We start from the raw sequence: 16,873 nt of genomic DNA on the forward strand, positions 1-16,873 counted from the left end.
TTTGGTAAGATCTGATGCGTTATGGCATATGACCATAAGTATGTACTTTAGTACCATAGCAATAGGAGTAAACTGCCTTGCCCAGGGAGACACAACGGTAGGTAACCCAGACATGTCAAATTATAGGATTGTAGTATGCACCCTTGTTTGCTACTAACATCCAACTAGATGTACTTCACTTACGTTTTTATGTTTAGTTAATCGATTGATCTTTTTTTTCTCTCTCTCTCTCTCAGTATATTCTTTCATTCACCCCATATATATATATATATATATATATATATATATATATATATATATATATATATATATATATATATATATATATATATATATATATGTACAATCGACCAGTTATTATATATATATATATATATATATATATATATATATATATATATATATGTTTTAGTCCATTTGTTTCTTTTCCTTTCATATATGTTTCACGTTAATCAGAATATTTTGATCAAAAGAGTGATTACTGCGTATATTTATATTGAATAATTTGCATAATATTTTTTCGGAAACACCTTGATTCGTCAACCATAGGGATTTTAATATACATTACTCTCTTATATAGTTAAAACCTAACCTAGGTTTTTTGGGACAAATATTGTATATATTTAAGTTTCGAGATTTTCTGCACGTTCTAATAAAGTACATTAACGGCTACCAAAACATCACTGTTGGTGATGTGGAAGCAACCGCAGTAGTATCGGCACGTTATCGTGCAGACAGGCGATGGTTGTCTTATCTAGCATAAAGTGGTCCAAGGTTTGATACCAAGCATAAACCCAGTACGGAGCAAATCATTGAAATTGCTTGCTTAGCGCTAGGGTGTCAATATTTGTAGGATCTAGGTCCCTAGATTCGTCCACTATAGGGATTTTAAGATATTTCCTCATATAATAATACTTATATATAGTCTTACGAGTAATTTTCCTTAGGCCAGTGCTTGGAGTAGTATGACATTACTACCTTATATAAATAAAACATCCTTTACTAATTAAGAGTAAGGAATATAGAGATAATAATAATAATGATAATAATAATAATAATAGCAATAACGATAGAAAAGACGATAGCACGCCATCGCCAATAATCCATGTTTTAAAAAATACAACCTTAAATTTGGTTTCTATTGAAAGCGTCAATACGTTATTCCACTTCCACTTCATTGATTGCCGTCGCAAAACTCCCACTAGCTGGCTCTTCTACCCACAAACAGCCAGAAGATCGAATTCCTGATCTATATAATATTCCTACTGATACGGTGCCGTGTACAAAGTATACGAAACAAAAGTCGTTTTTAAAACCAGCTATAGGACTTGCATACATCAACTTCTTGTGAGTCGTTTATATTGACTTCATGGTCCGGAATTAACCGACCGTGACCCTAAACTATACGTAGTTAAACAGCAACCAACATAAACTATTCACAACTCAGTTGAAATGTCATCACGCAACAGATTCCTTCACCAAATAAGTTCTAAGTCGGAAAATCTTTTCACCGCTATATATTGACATATAAGTATTGGAGAATGAGCTCATTGTTACTGGTGTAAATAAGATGTTACCGAACTATTCTACAAGAATATTCCCTTTCTACTTTCTAAAACAATGAGGCGTTACGGTACCACTTCACATTGTTTACATCATCTTCATCCCTGTATGTCACCTTTCGTAAGTTTTGGAACATTAGCATTCATTCCATCCGAAATCACTCTGAAAGAATTTGACTGCAATGTCAACATGTTTTGTAGATCAACAGTTGTTTGCACCTCTTTTATAATAATGAAAATAATAATCATAATAATAAAAATTTAAATGATCATCATTATTCGTTATGATCATTAGTTACATAAATACTGATTATAACGATTTATTATTATTATTATTATTATTATTATTAGCACGTGAAAAAGCAATACGAAATGGAACACTATGGTGCAAAATAATGTTTCTACAACAATTAAATAAAATTTACCGCTGAATCCACCCTAGTTATATTTCGCAGTGAATAAGTTAGGCCAACATTGATTAAATTACTTACATTAAGTTTTCTTTTGTTATTTCAGAGTGGTTCACTTGTCCGTTTTACTTTTACTAGGCAAACACAATCTTGGTATTCAACAGTTAAAGTAATAATCTATGTGATTCTAAATGAACCTGGCGCCAAACCCGATTAAGACTTATATATACCCTCGAAAGATATTTTCTATCATTGTGCTATAGGTATGCGTGATGTGAGGACAAGCATATGAAGGCGGCGGTCGCAACGCTTTAACCTCAATCAGTAATATAAAATGACAATGGCTTTTATCATGCTACTACTTTACATTCACGTTACATGTAAAGACTTGACCATCAACAACAACGCATTAGACCTTATGAAGCTCTTAGGTTTGTTTTATTATTATCTTCACACTGCGCATGAAACCTCAACCCTAGTTTTCGTTAGCCGAAAGTAATTTCAGATCAAAGTGCACAAAGCACCATTCACAACAAAAACTGGGCAGCAGTACAAAATCGCAAAATAACAGCTAATTAGGTTTATATGGTGTTCTGAATTGCCATTTGCTGACCAAATACCCTCAATTTTAACTTTTGTTTTGTCTTGCATTCCGCATAGTTTTGATCATATCCCCAAACGTGGAATCCGTTTTAGCGTGTAATGTTCATAACGTTCAATAACAGCTATCTGAAGAAACAATGTTAATTAAAAGTGCAGTATTAAATGTTGCAATGGTGATGAGTTAATCTAGCACCCTTCTAGTCAGGATGTTTTATAAATTGATCCACCTTAGCATCGGTTTAAGGTCCATAAGTCAGGGTGGTGGTGGTGGCGGAGGATTAGAATGAGAAGGGCGTATCGTCAACATTTTACTTTACTTTAATCTCTAAAACAAAATTATTATATGTTTGCATTTTTGTTTTAAACAAGAGATGTTCAGCTGCAGTTGACAAGAATACGTGTACAATTTGTTTTTACAAATAATCTGTCTGTTAACACGATTTGAAGTAATTAATAAATTACTTTTTACAGTGGTCTCCATTGTTGTTGTTCTTTTAGGGTTTGTTACTTTTGCTTTAAAACGAATAAGAAAAACAATGCAAACGTTGAATAAACAAGTTGTGTACGAATATTTTTCATTTTTGCTCTATGAAATCCAACGATCCTACGAGAGAACTTCCAACTGTATTATAGTTTAGTACTTAACTTCTCATTACAGCCAAGCGCCATGTATTTCTGAATAACAATCACTTTTGCGCAAAGTTTCTCTGTTTCTTTGCCTTAAATTCCTGTCTTGTCTCGCTGCAAATAAGCTACATTAATTTCTGATTGCTGGCTAGTTTTTACTTTGACCAGAACAAACAATAACCAAAATCAGAATTCAGGTTAACATATTGCACCGTGTTACACCAGTAGTGTAGCTTTAAGACTCGACAAAAGTAGACAAGATACAAAGAATCAAAGACATTTCGTGTGAAAATGGTTAACAAATTAACGTAAGTGTTTTGCTTGTTTAACGTAACTTACACTGGGGCATCATGCTTCAGACAGGTAGCATTATGTCCCACCCAGTCAAATTATCCTGACAACAGGCCGACCAGTCATAACAATAATCTCTTAATGCTGAGCGCCTAGCGAGGCAGCTACAAGTACCATTGTGTCAGTCTTTAGTATGACTCGGAGGAGATTCATACCCGCAACCTCCCGCATCGGAAGCGGACTCTCTAACCACTAGACTACCAGAGAGATCACCAAAATAATAAGTAAAGTACTTGATTGTACATGTGTAATACAACTGGACTCTTGTTATGCTTTCCTTTATGGATGGATAAACTAACTAGCATGGAATCGGAGCTGGGGGTATGGTGCAATGTAATTTTCCGGTAACATATATAAGGCAGGCGATTCGTAAGTCTTTTTTTCACTAACAACAAATAAGTGAATGTTCCTTCAACAGCTGTTTCTGATGAATCCTCAGTTTAAAGATATTGACAGGAACCTTTATTCAGCAAATCACAATGGCTACCATTTGATTCCCAATTTCACGAATATATCAGAATAACTAAGGAGGAATTTAGGCTCGATGTTGCAGGTCTTGTTTGGTCAACATTCCCTATAGATCACGATATTATTTTAATTGATGTTACAATGGATTACCAGTGGGTGAAGATGATTATTGATCGTCTTGTGAGTGATATGAAGTATGTATTTATAATTAAATTTATTATCGAACACGATAGTGGGGATGGCCTAACATGAATTATCCGGGATAAACTCTACCCTGTTAAAGAATCAAGTGGACAGTGTTGTTACGGTTGACAAAATTATGCACCTGGAGCGTTGACTGGTATTGACTGACCATAGTATGCGCAAGCTACTACACAAGTAGCTAAAATTGAAGAAGTGTGTATATTTAACTTTGTGACAGGGTCATTACATAATGATTTGTGAAATGAGTATTTGCTCACCTTTTTAAAACAAATGTGTATATCAACTGTGATTTAATTGTTTAAACATAAGGGTTCGTACGTTGATTCAGATTTCTTTGAACAAAGTAAAAGAATAAACATATTGCAAAATTGGTCAATCGTCCTTCTCTTGATGTATAGAATAGACATGTTTTATCATTTTTATAGACTTGATTCTTGAAATAGTTTCTGATTGTAAACCGCGCGTGACATTTCAGTCTTTCTTTTGATGGTCATCATCCATAGACTATTCAAATTTCAGTTAGTGAAACGTCCGTTGTTATTAACTGGAACATAATTTGAGATCCATGTATTACGTACAATGCTCCCAAGTCATTCGTGTGACAGAAACGCACATTTGCCAAGCTCAAATACACATCTTCTGATACTAACGTTTTAAAACAGTGTTAACAATGGCAATTGCTTTGATATCTGCTGAACAACCGCTTAACTCAAGTCTTTATTAGGGAGCGATCATTTAAGTTTCTAAAGGGGGAGGAATGCTAATCAACTATTTTCTTCTTCTGATTTGTGGTTTAAAAAATGGACACTATGCCATTCCTTTCTTTACATGAAACAACCTATCGTGTGACTAATGAAATAAAACAAAACCTTCAACAGTCAGAAACAATAGTTTAGCTCCTTAAAATTACATGGCCAGTCCCGTAAAGTACATGTGCATTCAAAATTGAACTATTTGGTAGTTGTTTACGTGCATAGTCTATCTCGTGACAGGGCCATTACTGCTTAAGGACTAAACTCGCGGTTAAGTTTTAAGTGTAAATTCAGTTTTTCAAAATCGTTTTTGTTGTTTGTGTTTCTAAACAACCTGCTGCTATCTGCAATTTAATTTCCCATACCTCAGAGTATTACTGTTCATATTTAAACAGTAGGATAACTTTACTCTGTTTAAGAGACGCTCAACAAGCTGGTCCTCTTGTCAAGTCAGCGTATAATCGTTCTAAATGTACAAAATATACAAGACTTATCAAATTAATTTATATTGTTAATATAATATGATCATAATAAGATCACTGATTGGTCAAATGGTACTTGATTGTTAATCCCTCATAACGAGCCTATCATTTCATTGGGTGATGTTCATTGATTGGCTGTTCAAATGTCAATCAATAACGCTAATCAGCTAGTACACAACAGGGATGCCATCGGCATGCCAGTCAAAGCCCTGACGTGATTTGCTAGAATCCTACTGCTCCGTCGCAGATCAAAAAGTAGAGGGATTAAGTCCTCTAAAGCGGTATGTGGGGTTCCGAAAATATTTGCGAGCTCTAGTGCACATAATTAGTCAAGACAACACACTACTAATAACAATAGTTCGCTGCCAATACGAGTGCCACAATAAATGTCTCATTAGCTCATTGCAACTAACATTGAATTGCTGACAACTGGCATTCCCGCCTGGCTGTGGATGTCGCATAATTATGGCCAGGTTACAAAACATGACTACTAGCCTGAATGAGCAAGATTCAGTATCACCACTGTTTGCAGATGATTACTTAAAATGACCTACCGGTACCATAAATATACAAAGCTTTTCAAGTGATCTCCTTTCCCAAACGTACATGGAAAAGCAATGTATGGTGTGCAGCCAAGTATTTTTTACTTAGCTGAATTACTGTTCATGGACATAAAGGATAATTTCCAACAATCTTACTTTGATTTGATTGACCATATTAAGATAAAGTCTTTGAACTGCCACACCATGCTCACTGTCAACATAAATATGAACAATTAGTGTATCACATGATAAAATATTTTGTTCTGATTCGCTAACTAATAGGATCTAATTTATGATATTATACATTTCCTCTTGGCTGAGATGTTTTACTTCATTACTAACATTAACTTAACCATAATTTCTCCTACATGCCAATATGACATAATGTGACCCGGTGGGATGATGATATTTGAAATCTCCACACTTCTTATAGTTTTTGGTTATCGTTATATAGATGATCGACCACGGTGTTTTTGACCAGACTGAGTAAACGAAATATGAAAATATGAAATTAATGGACGGAATGACAAAGATTGGAGCGGAGATATAGAATAGAACACCATGAACACCCATATGTATCACACAATACACCCACTCTTTTTATGTCAAATATAACTTATCATGATTCAACAGAACTAAACTATCATCAGTTTGCAAACAATTGACATTCACAAGCCTCTTACTATAAATTATTCTCTTTTTGAAATGATACTCAAACACCTATGGAACAGGATATGATTAGACTTTTTGATAAATATAATTGCACCCCTGTAGGCCAGCAGTAAAGCATGTACCATTGTGAAACTCGAGACATATTATACATATCATCTTTCAAAAGCAAATATCAATGCTGTGGAGGAAACATTATACCACGATGATAAGAACACAACTAAAATGACATGCTTTAATGGACGCGATGGACATTAGTTCATTTTCCTCTGATGGTTCTCATATTAAGAAATAACTCCGACATGAAATCATTATTGTTACTGCTTTTTATTTTTTGCAGCTGAACGCAGTAAAACACGAATCTTATTTATGCAGCCTGTCTTGAATTCGCTTATCGATAGTTGCGACTCTTGATATATATACACATAATATTTCTCAGTGATTGTTTACAGTTCTTGGCATCTTTTGCTTAACATTTGCTGTAATATATCAATAATTTTTAGCGAATGCAACTAGTTATGAAAGTTTAGTAAATTTACTTGAAACTTACTACATATAATTTCCATAGTGCACATTTATGCATGTTGACCAGTTTTCTACCCGAACAAGAATATTATTTGTCTGTACAATCATCTCTGTCTTGAAGCATACTATGATGAGATAGGAGATGGTGCTATTATGCGAGCGAATTACATACACTTTATATACTTTCCTATGCAGTAAAAGTTTGCAGATCGTTACACGACTTTTTTTACATTTGATTTAGTATCAGCTTTTCAACACAAAGAGTGCCACTATTAGACTAGATTTAGAATGCTTAACAATGTTGCTAATATATTCTGGAAAACGATCTCTGATCTCTATTAAATACTTAAAGTTTACAGATATCACTTAAGTCTCTCTGTATCTCTAAATCTGCATTAATGTTTAGAATTCATTTATTTTATAGCTGTACAAAGTCAGGAACATATACTTACATACATATATACGTGGGTACGTACGTGCGTACGTGTGTGCGTGCATGCATGCATACATACATACATGTATACATATATATAAAATAGAACTGGTAAGCAAAAGACGCTACATACGAAAGATCAGTTCGTAACCTTACCACAAACATTAGGTTATTACTCAGTTTTAAAAAAAAATGGATAAACATTTTCCTCATTTTAAAAATATAGCTGGAAATTTTAAATGACCAAGAGATCGCTAGACATTGTTATTACATAGTGAACGTATTGGCAGTAGAAGCAATTGATGATTATAACTTGGTTAAAGACTTAATCAATAGGAGTTATGAATTGGTTCTATTTCACTTATGTATGACCTGGTACTTGAGGAATATCGACAGAGGTTTAGGAATTGAAAGAAAAGGAACATAATCATACACGTGTACAGTTTGCTAGGGAACACTGCGACTATCTGACAGATGGCGTGCATATATAAAATTGATAACGAATATGACACACTTAATCAACTCACTTTAAACGAATAGTTCACGAACGGTATCTATAATGACGTCATGAATGAACCTGATACTTTGAAAAAAAATGATACAGCTGACGACTATATTTTCACTAACAGTAAATCTTTTTCTCAACAAGTTTTTAGTACGAAATCAACTTAGTCTCATGCGAGTACTAATACATGTCACTCTGGGCAAACTTAAGCGAATCAAACTTCTGATAGGACTGAACAGAAGTCCTTATCACTTTATACATGTATTTATTATTAGAAAATAGAGCACTTTGTTTCTGATTGATGTAGGTTAAACAATAAGCAATATAATAAATAACCCCACAATTTATTTTATAAAGGAGAATAATTAATCATTCGTTTCGAAAGGTTATTGATCACTTACTGATGATTCTACCATTCATATCTCTAATAAAACATTAAGGGTCATATGACCTTCTCAGAATCTTTATGTTGTAGGATTTAACGCCATTTGTCAGCACAAGATAGGTTATAGATGGCGGCCAGTATAACTGGTAGAGGAAGAACCCTGGGAAACACAGTGAAGAACCACCGAAACACGACACGCTTCTGGCAAGCTTTCTCACATACCCACACTGTCAATTTGTAAACAGATTTAGTCTCCGGACCAGTGACTAGTGACCTGAGTCGCTTCGTTCCCAGTACAACTAAAACTATACCTATCAACAGAAGTAGTATAAGAATATATACATTCTTCTTATTCACTGATGGAGCATATATAACGAAATATAGAAGAAAAATGATGTATCCATATATATATATATATATATATATATATATATATATATATATATATATATATATATATATATATATATGAATGATTACGTTATATATTATATACATTACATAATTATATTGATTCCATATTGTGTATTTATCGACGAAGATTATATATAATCTATAATTAGAGCGTTTGAGATATTTCAGCATCCAAAAAGTGATTCACGAAGCCTTGCATTGCAAATTTAATATTTCATTGTGCAAAATTATATAATGCTGGTACACACTGTGAAATATGTTAATACCAGATTTCATAATTAAAATCAATTAATATTGAAATTACTTTTACTATTTTGATAGATAGTTCAAATGAAGCAAAACATGCATAATAGTTCATTATCAAAGTGCACAATACTTTTGTATTTAGATGCTTGGTCACTTTGCAACGAGTACTAAATACAATGTAAATTTTAATGCTACTGGTTAGGCAATCTACATGTTGTATGTATTAAGATTGTTGCAAGTGAGGAATAGAAACGACCAAAACACCTTCTAGCAAAATTGCTTTAAGGATGATAATCCTGATTTTGAGCGTGTTTTTGCTCATATATACATATATGTGGCTTTGACCTTAATTAATCTATTTCATACGCATATTATTGTTGATAAAAAATTGTATATATTAGCAAATATGAAATGGCATGAAAAACGAACAGATGTGATTATACGTTACCCGTGAGAAATACTGCAAAACTATGTACGCACGGTTTTTTAAATGTTATTGGGATTGTGATTATAACCCACACAACACAACCTATTATAAACATCATAGATTTCTACTTGTCCGAATCACTAGGATAAGTCTACATCCCGTGGTATACAAGAACCACAAAACTTGAATTAAACATTATTTTTATCTGTAATTGGCATATGTACCTACATAACTGAAATACAACTTTTTGAAAGTGATAACATAATTGTTTGTGTTTCTAGTTCTTTTATTTCGTCAAAGAAGCCCAACTCATGGAAATGTTTAGCAGATTATTTTATATTAGTAGTAAACATGGCATTCACTGAAACAAAGTAGATCGTTTAAGCATTTGCGAGGAAAGAATCTCGTGATAATACGACGGATTCGATACTTTGCACACTATACTCATAAGGAAACGTTGGAATAAAACTAAAGCTGTTAGAGGATTAGTGACAACTGGTTTGAAAGTATATATTCACAACATAATGGTCTAAGCCTCTCAAAGAACGACATTACGTTCATTCTTATTAATACACATACTAATATGACCGCTACTACAAGTTTTGCCGGAACAGAGTGCGCCAACATTACAAGTCTGTGAACAGCTGGCTTTAGTCTACATTTAGGAGCATGTTATAATAACCCCTATTGACAAATTCTAACTTGTGCAACGGCTTAATCGAGATATTGACAAAGCAAAAAAAGTATTCCCCAGTAGCTTCCATTTTCTAAATTAAGTCTTTAATTGATAAAGAATACGTGGTCACTAAACTAGAAGCGTATAATGCGTGGAAATAGCAAGAAACGCAAGAAGTGCTACACACAATTTAAAAACATAAATAAAATCCAATACATAAATATTGATGTTTGCAGAAGTCTTCTCCATGCTGATATCAATATTAAAATCCACTGTTAAGATATTGCTTTATCTGATATTTTGCTATTTGTGATATCAAGTAAACCTTTCGCTTGTTATCTGTTAAGAACAATCTTATGCAGTCCATTGTTTTCGCTCCTTTAACCTGCAAAAAAATTTGAGTAACTGACATTGGTTATCAATAATTAGATAGTATTAATTAATTTGCAACGTGAAATTTATTTTTATCCCAAGTCTTCTATTCTTACAATACAAAAATAATGCACTTCCTTCGTCCTCCAAATACAACGGATTCGTTTGAAATGCTTGTGAAGTCCATTCTTAATCTATATTATTCGTATAGCCTAGTTGAGAAGGTAAAGTTGATTAATGGTCTTAGTTTTTTTACTGTATAGATATAATATTTACTAAATCACATTTTCAATCTAGCAAATATAAAAATATGTATACAATTATATATAATTCTCATATGCTAATACCTCTAAATATACAAAACAAATTCTTGAATAAATGTTTTTGCTGTATGAGCATTAACAAATAGTTGTTTAACATCTTGAAATTACATTTACAAAACTGCGTAAAGTATGTCAGAAAGAAAAGAAAACTAATACCTGATTCAGTTGTAATCGAATATGGTTTGGTTCCGATACACCTTCGAAAAGAAATAAGAAATATTCTAATTCACAATTATCAAAATATAAATTACTATAGTGTATCTAAAGAGGATCAGGTTGTCCTAAGTATATATTGCGTGAATCATGAATTTATCAAGATGAAAGATTATCTGCATTCACCATGAAAACACAATATTTTTCAGAGCAATCTGCTAAAAAAAAGGGAGCTTAACAAAGCCATTTAAGCAATCCGTAATTAGAACGACATAAACACTTAAAAATATTACAGTTAATACCATTGCATATGATGAAACATTTTGCTTGCATAAGTTGCTTCTAAAGCTGAACGCCCTAAATGAAGTTTGTATATAACAAGAATAAGGCAGCATGTATTATCGAACTACATGATTAAAACAAAAAGAGTGCATCGAATTCAGAAGAGGCGTTGACTCACTGGTTATGATGCTGGGCTCATGAAAAAATGGTGGGGATCAGTTTCATCTGGCATGTTCAAGTTGTCAAATATGCAGTGCGGACAACATGGGCGAGGGCTCGTAAGAGGGCCCAGGCCTAGCAATACTTTTTAATTTTATGAAAGAAACATTTTTATTGGACAATTACTCGGAGAATCGTGTGTGCTTCTTACCCATGGCCCGTGATCTCCCTCAGCGGCCCTGCTAATATGATGTTTGGACGAAAATCATTTTACTCTACATTTGACACAAGGCAGTCTTCAATGTGAGCTGGTGTAATACGCTCAAAAAGTAAAAGACTAAATCTAAGATCTCTGCGATAATAATTTTATATGCCGTGTGGTGTAGGTCAATGTAGTCATATGTTGACTCCTTTCTCTGATTTTGCGGTGCGAGGTCACTATAGCCAGGGTCGCGATATCTCTCCCTATGTTAATAAGAAGTATAGTAGTAGCAACTGGTGTATTAGTGTAGCTGATACGACCACTTTAATTTGCGAATTATTCAAAAAGGTGTTGCAAGCAATGCGTTAAATACGAACATTATGATGAGACCAGTAATGAGAAGGAAAGCTTATTCATGAGAATTTCGCATAAGATAATTAACAAATCAATCTTTCTAATAAAGCAACTATTTGATAAACCTAATAAAATGAACGTGCCATGTTATATATGCATGCGAAGGATATATTATTAATTTCGTATATATTTCGTGTGCAGATACTACTTCTACTACTACTACACAATAATAAGAAGAAGATTATTTTGCCGAAGAGCCAAAAGGTTTCTTTCTTTCTCCGGTTTAGTTAAATATGAAATCATATTATATAGTTACAAAAATAATTAACAGATCTGAAAAGCATCCATGCCAGTTATGTTGAAACTTTTGAAGTAAGGTACGGATCTATTATCGATTTATGTTGCATTAAATGCACACGGACTCGTTCATTTTTCAAAAGCACATACACACCTTATTTTTTAATATAATCCCTAAATCTTAGGGGTACGCAGTCGAAACAAAAAAATAAAACTTCATTGCATTCATTTTAAGGATATATTTAAGAAAAGTGAAGTCTGTATCAGCTTATAGAGTAAACATGTTTGCCGATTCCTGAGAAACATTTTGACAAAGATAGAACAAAATATCCTGTTAGGAGGAATTTTGTTTCTTGGGATACAATTTTATTTCGCAAACATTTGAAAGTGAACTGAATATTACCTTATGACCAGGATATACTTCTAAACCTCTCGGACTTGATGCACTGGTGTCAATGATGAGTCTGTTATTAACAGCATTGTTGTGGTTTGTCGTTTCTTCACGTCTTAGCAAGAGGAAAAAAGTAATGATTATTACTTTAAAAAAATTATTATATGGACATATGTCAGGATATTTAGCATCTGTTAATTGAGAATTCTCAGTAATTTACGTTTACAAGTCTACTCATTGATAGGAAATGGTATTTCAATCAATGAAAATAACTATTAGTATTGGTTGGCGTGAACAAAAGTTGCTCGCAATGAAAACGATTTTGTATCTGTACAAGTTTACGTGGGATTAATAAACATAGCCTTAAATTAATATTACAACTATGTTTTGGATTTACGGTGTATTTCAGCATCACATTGTAGCAATAGTAAATCACATCAGTATATTAATATTTGCATTGGCCAATGCACACAAACACACACACACACACACACACATATATATATATAGATATATATATATATATATATATATATATATATATATATATATATATATATATATATCCGTTTTACTAAAAATATATTAATTCCGTATAATTATACGTTATTAACACATTACTTTTGTTGTTTTAAAAACGTTTCCTTCTGTCTAATGAGTTGTCTTTTCAGAATTACGATGGTTACTACATAAATAATTATAACTCCCAGTGCCACAGAGCTTCCGATGATGATGTAGATAATTTTCTGCCTAGGTAGCAATACTTCCTGCATTATTTCACAACGACTGCCACTGTAAACCACATCACTTGCATATGGACAGCTGCAAATTATACAAAAGAAAAGCAGAATTATGACTCATTAATGGTACGATATCCAATGTGTTTAGATTCATTTTAGCTGATTTATTAAATCGTTCGGTCACAGTTTTTTTTTGCGTACTTCAGCACAAAGTGAATAGTGTTAGCTATTATATCCAAATATAAAATATTTTCGTTTGATAAATTATTGAGATTTTCTGCACATCCATCTATCCATACATGCACACATACATACATACATACATGTATGTATGTACATATGTATGTATGTATTTATGTATGTATGCATGCATGTATGTATGTATGTATGTATATATGTATGTATGTATGTATGCATGCATGCCCTCTTCAGCAAAGATTTCATCTGATTAATCAAATTCAGGATAATGCATAGAACAGAAAAGTGACTAAAATAAGAGAGTAGTACTTTGTCGGCTTCAATATCAACAAAACTAAATATCTCAATAGATGCAATGATACAAATATGTATTGACGGCTAACTATCATTTGGTAATGCATACCATTGATGTTTGAACATTTGGTCGAAGATAATAGTTCTAAAATGTTAGTACATCTATAGTTTTATGTGCTTAACGTTACATTTTAAATAATTAAGAAAAGGTAATCAAAAACTTATAATAGTCTAACAATACATGTATTTATTTCTACATGACAAATGTATATATGTATATATCTACATATGCCTGTATGTATGTATGTACATATGTATGTATGTATTTATGTATGTATGTATGTATGTATGTATGTATGTATGTATGTATGTATGTATGTATGTATCCATCTGTGTGTATGTATGTATGTGTAGCTGGATAGATCGATGAGTGGATGGATTTCTATTTTGGTATGTATACCTAATTTAATTGTTTGTTAGATAGATATTTTTATTTATTTCATTGTATTACAAGCTAGTGTAATGTAACATTGTACGTTGGACTTGACCTTGTCCAAAACTGATCAAATTTATGTTTGACCCGAATCGACATTTTCTATTCTGTGAAACAGCTAATACATACCTAAATTATTCTCTATGAGTATGGGATTAAAGTCAGAATTATTATTAATAGAAGTAAAGGGTTTTGGAATTTCCTAAGTGAATTTTCAATAGTCCAGGTCCTGGTTTGTATTTTGGAAACATGAGGATAATTCTAGAAATTATTTTTCATCAGGAAATGCTTCTGTGTTTAGAAAATGCTCATTGTGACCTGATGTCAAGTAAAGAACTATATAATCTCGTAAATGAGACTTTGTTTGAGTTGTATTTCAATATCTAGCACCTTTAAGTTGTATTATATGGTATGTTCAGTATTCCATTTGTTGGCAAGACGTTTTATGTCTTCAAATTCCTGAATTCAAATGACTACTTTCTCTGGAAATATAAACATGCTCAGATAAAATTCTTGTATAGACATATTCAGGTAAATTTATAGTAAATTCAAAACTAGAATTATATTAATGTGATTCAGGAAAAGATTCTTGACACCAAACAACACTTTACAAGCTAACAAAAACAATTATCGCCTTCAGTTTTCGAACTTGTTTGAGATTTTTACTGAATTCTGTTTTGCAAATCAATAACACAATGACACATATATTTGCAATTTGTTCACACACATCCTAATTAATTTACGCGTCTACAGTTTTAAATGTACTGAATAAAATCATTTGCATATCAATTACAAATTCGTAAATTTCAAGATGTTATTTATTCTTTACCTGCACTGAACGTCGAAATGGTGATGGCCGATGTAACATTCGCCATTATTTTGACATATACTTGAATTACAGCGATCCAAGCATAAAACAGTAATTCCTGCCAACGGCTTGCAATAATAACCGAAATGACATAGATTGTCCGATGCTAAGGAACACCTATCTTTTTCACTTATTGCATCTGCAGAAAAGAAAACACAAATTCTGAATAATATAACACATTAGATCTAAATCATACCATGTGTTCCTGCTTGTTATTTCTACTTTAATGGCATTCTTGCAATGCTAAAAGCTATACAAAATTTATTGGCATCATTAAATGATCTTTGCCATTACTTTCCTTATATAGTGGGACAACAATGCTGAAATCTTTTTAAACAGGAAATTAGCAATCCATGTTCTGGGTGGCAGAGCTGTCAACCACTTAATCGGATGGCAGCTAGATGTGCATGCTCTATATACTATTAAGCTAACATCACCTAATATAGACACAAAAGTTGTTGCGACGACATATTTACGACTGCCGAATACGTTCATTTCCACAGTAGATAAAACCAGCCTCCTTATGGGATTATTTCACACATACCCTGAACACGCACAGACACACACACACACACACACATATTGATGGAAAATGTGTGTAAGTTGCACTTACGATGTATCAATTCGAAACATTAAGAATTAAACCTTAAATATACATATATGTTTAAATCCAATTAAAAAAACATAAATTTAACTATTAATTCATTACACAAATAATGATTAAACTAAATTTTGCAAAAGCGAATTGCGCTGAACGTTACATGTGTGAGTTTGATTTATGAACATTGTAATACAAATTTCACAGCGATAATAATCAACAGTTTGTTATATTTTGCCTTTTGTTGAAGTTTTAGAGATAAAGCATTTAAGATTATTTCCATTTTTACGGAATGTCAATTATTGATGCATTATAAGGTTTTAAATCGTTCTACCTAGCAATTCAGTCATTGTTTTCATGGTATAATCTGTATCTACGTGAACACCAGAGATGGTCATTATAGAATGAAATACTTTGGCTTTAATTTCATTCGTTACACGTCCAACATCTACAGTGGAATAAAAATTGACTGCATATTCGGCAATAGTAGAAGGGCTGAAAATAAAGAACATTTCACACATCACATTTTGTTCTAAATACACTGCAATATGCAGAATCCTTTGATAAAATTAAATGTAACTGTCCCTTGATAGAACTTAAATAAAACTTCTATTTGATATATTCAGCTAGACCTATATGTCATTCAATAACGTCTACAATTAATTTTAAGAGACAAATAGACATGTTTAATCTGCACAATAAAAATATCAATTATCCATACAACATTTATATACACCACAATAGCAATTTTATGATACATTATTTGACCATATGTGTACTTTATCCTTGAAATAAATTGCCGATATATATATATATATATATATATATATATATATATATATATATATATATATATATATATATATAT

At 32.4% G+C, this 16,873-nt stretch overlaps 1 protein-coding gene and 1 long non-coding RNA gene across 2 annotated transcripts in view; both read right to left on the reverse strand.

The window, feature by feature from the left end:
• Positions 1-9,563: 9,563 nt before the first annotated feature.
• LOC149789571 (uncharacterized) lies at positions 9,564-12,037 on the reverse strand. The gene is made up of 3 exons (XR_016423678.1): positions 11,945-12,037; positions 11,133-11,173; positions 9,564-10,666 (listed from the first exon to the last, which is right to left on the reverse strand). It is a non-coding gene; the product is annotated as an uncharacterized LOC149789571 (long non-coding RNA).
• A 720-nt stretch (positions 12,038-12,757) lies between these two features.
• The window catches only part of LOC149789572 (uncharacterized), a 71,224-nt gene continuing 67,108 nt past the window's right edge, over positions 12,758-16,873 (reverse strand). The window contains exons 10-13 of the mRNA XM_089972769.1: positions 16,340-16,500; positions 15,369-15,546; positions 13,436-13,636; positions 12,758-12,929 (exon numbers count right to left, since the gene is read on the reverse strand). Coding sequence (XP_089828895.1) covers positions 12,758-12,929; positions 13,436-13,636; positions 15,369-15,546; positions 16,340-16,500 — 712 coding nt within the window. The remainder of the gene's footprint in view (positions 12,930-13,435; positions 13,637-15,368; positions 15,547-16,339; positions 16,501-16,873) is intronic.

This window comes from Sinohyriopsis cumingii, chromosome 10 (genome assembly GCF_028554795.1).
Source record: "Sinohyriopsis cumingii isolate HCF-2022 chromosome 10, ASM2855479v2, whole genome shotgun sequence".
NCBI classification, from domain to species: Eukaryota; Metazoa; Mollusca; class Bivalvia; order Unionida; family Unionidae; genus Sinohyriopsis; species Sinohyriopsis cumingii.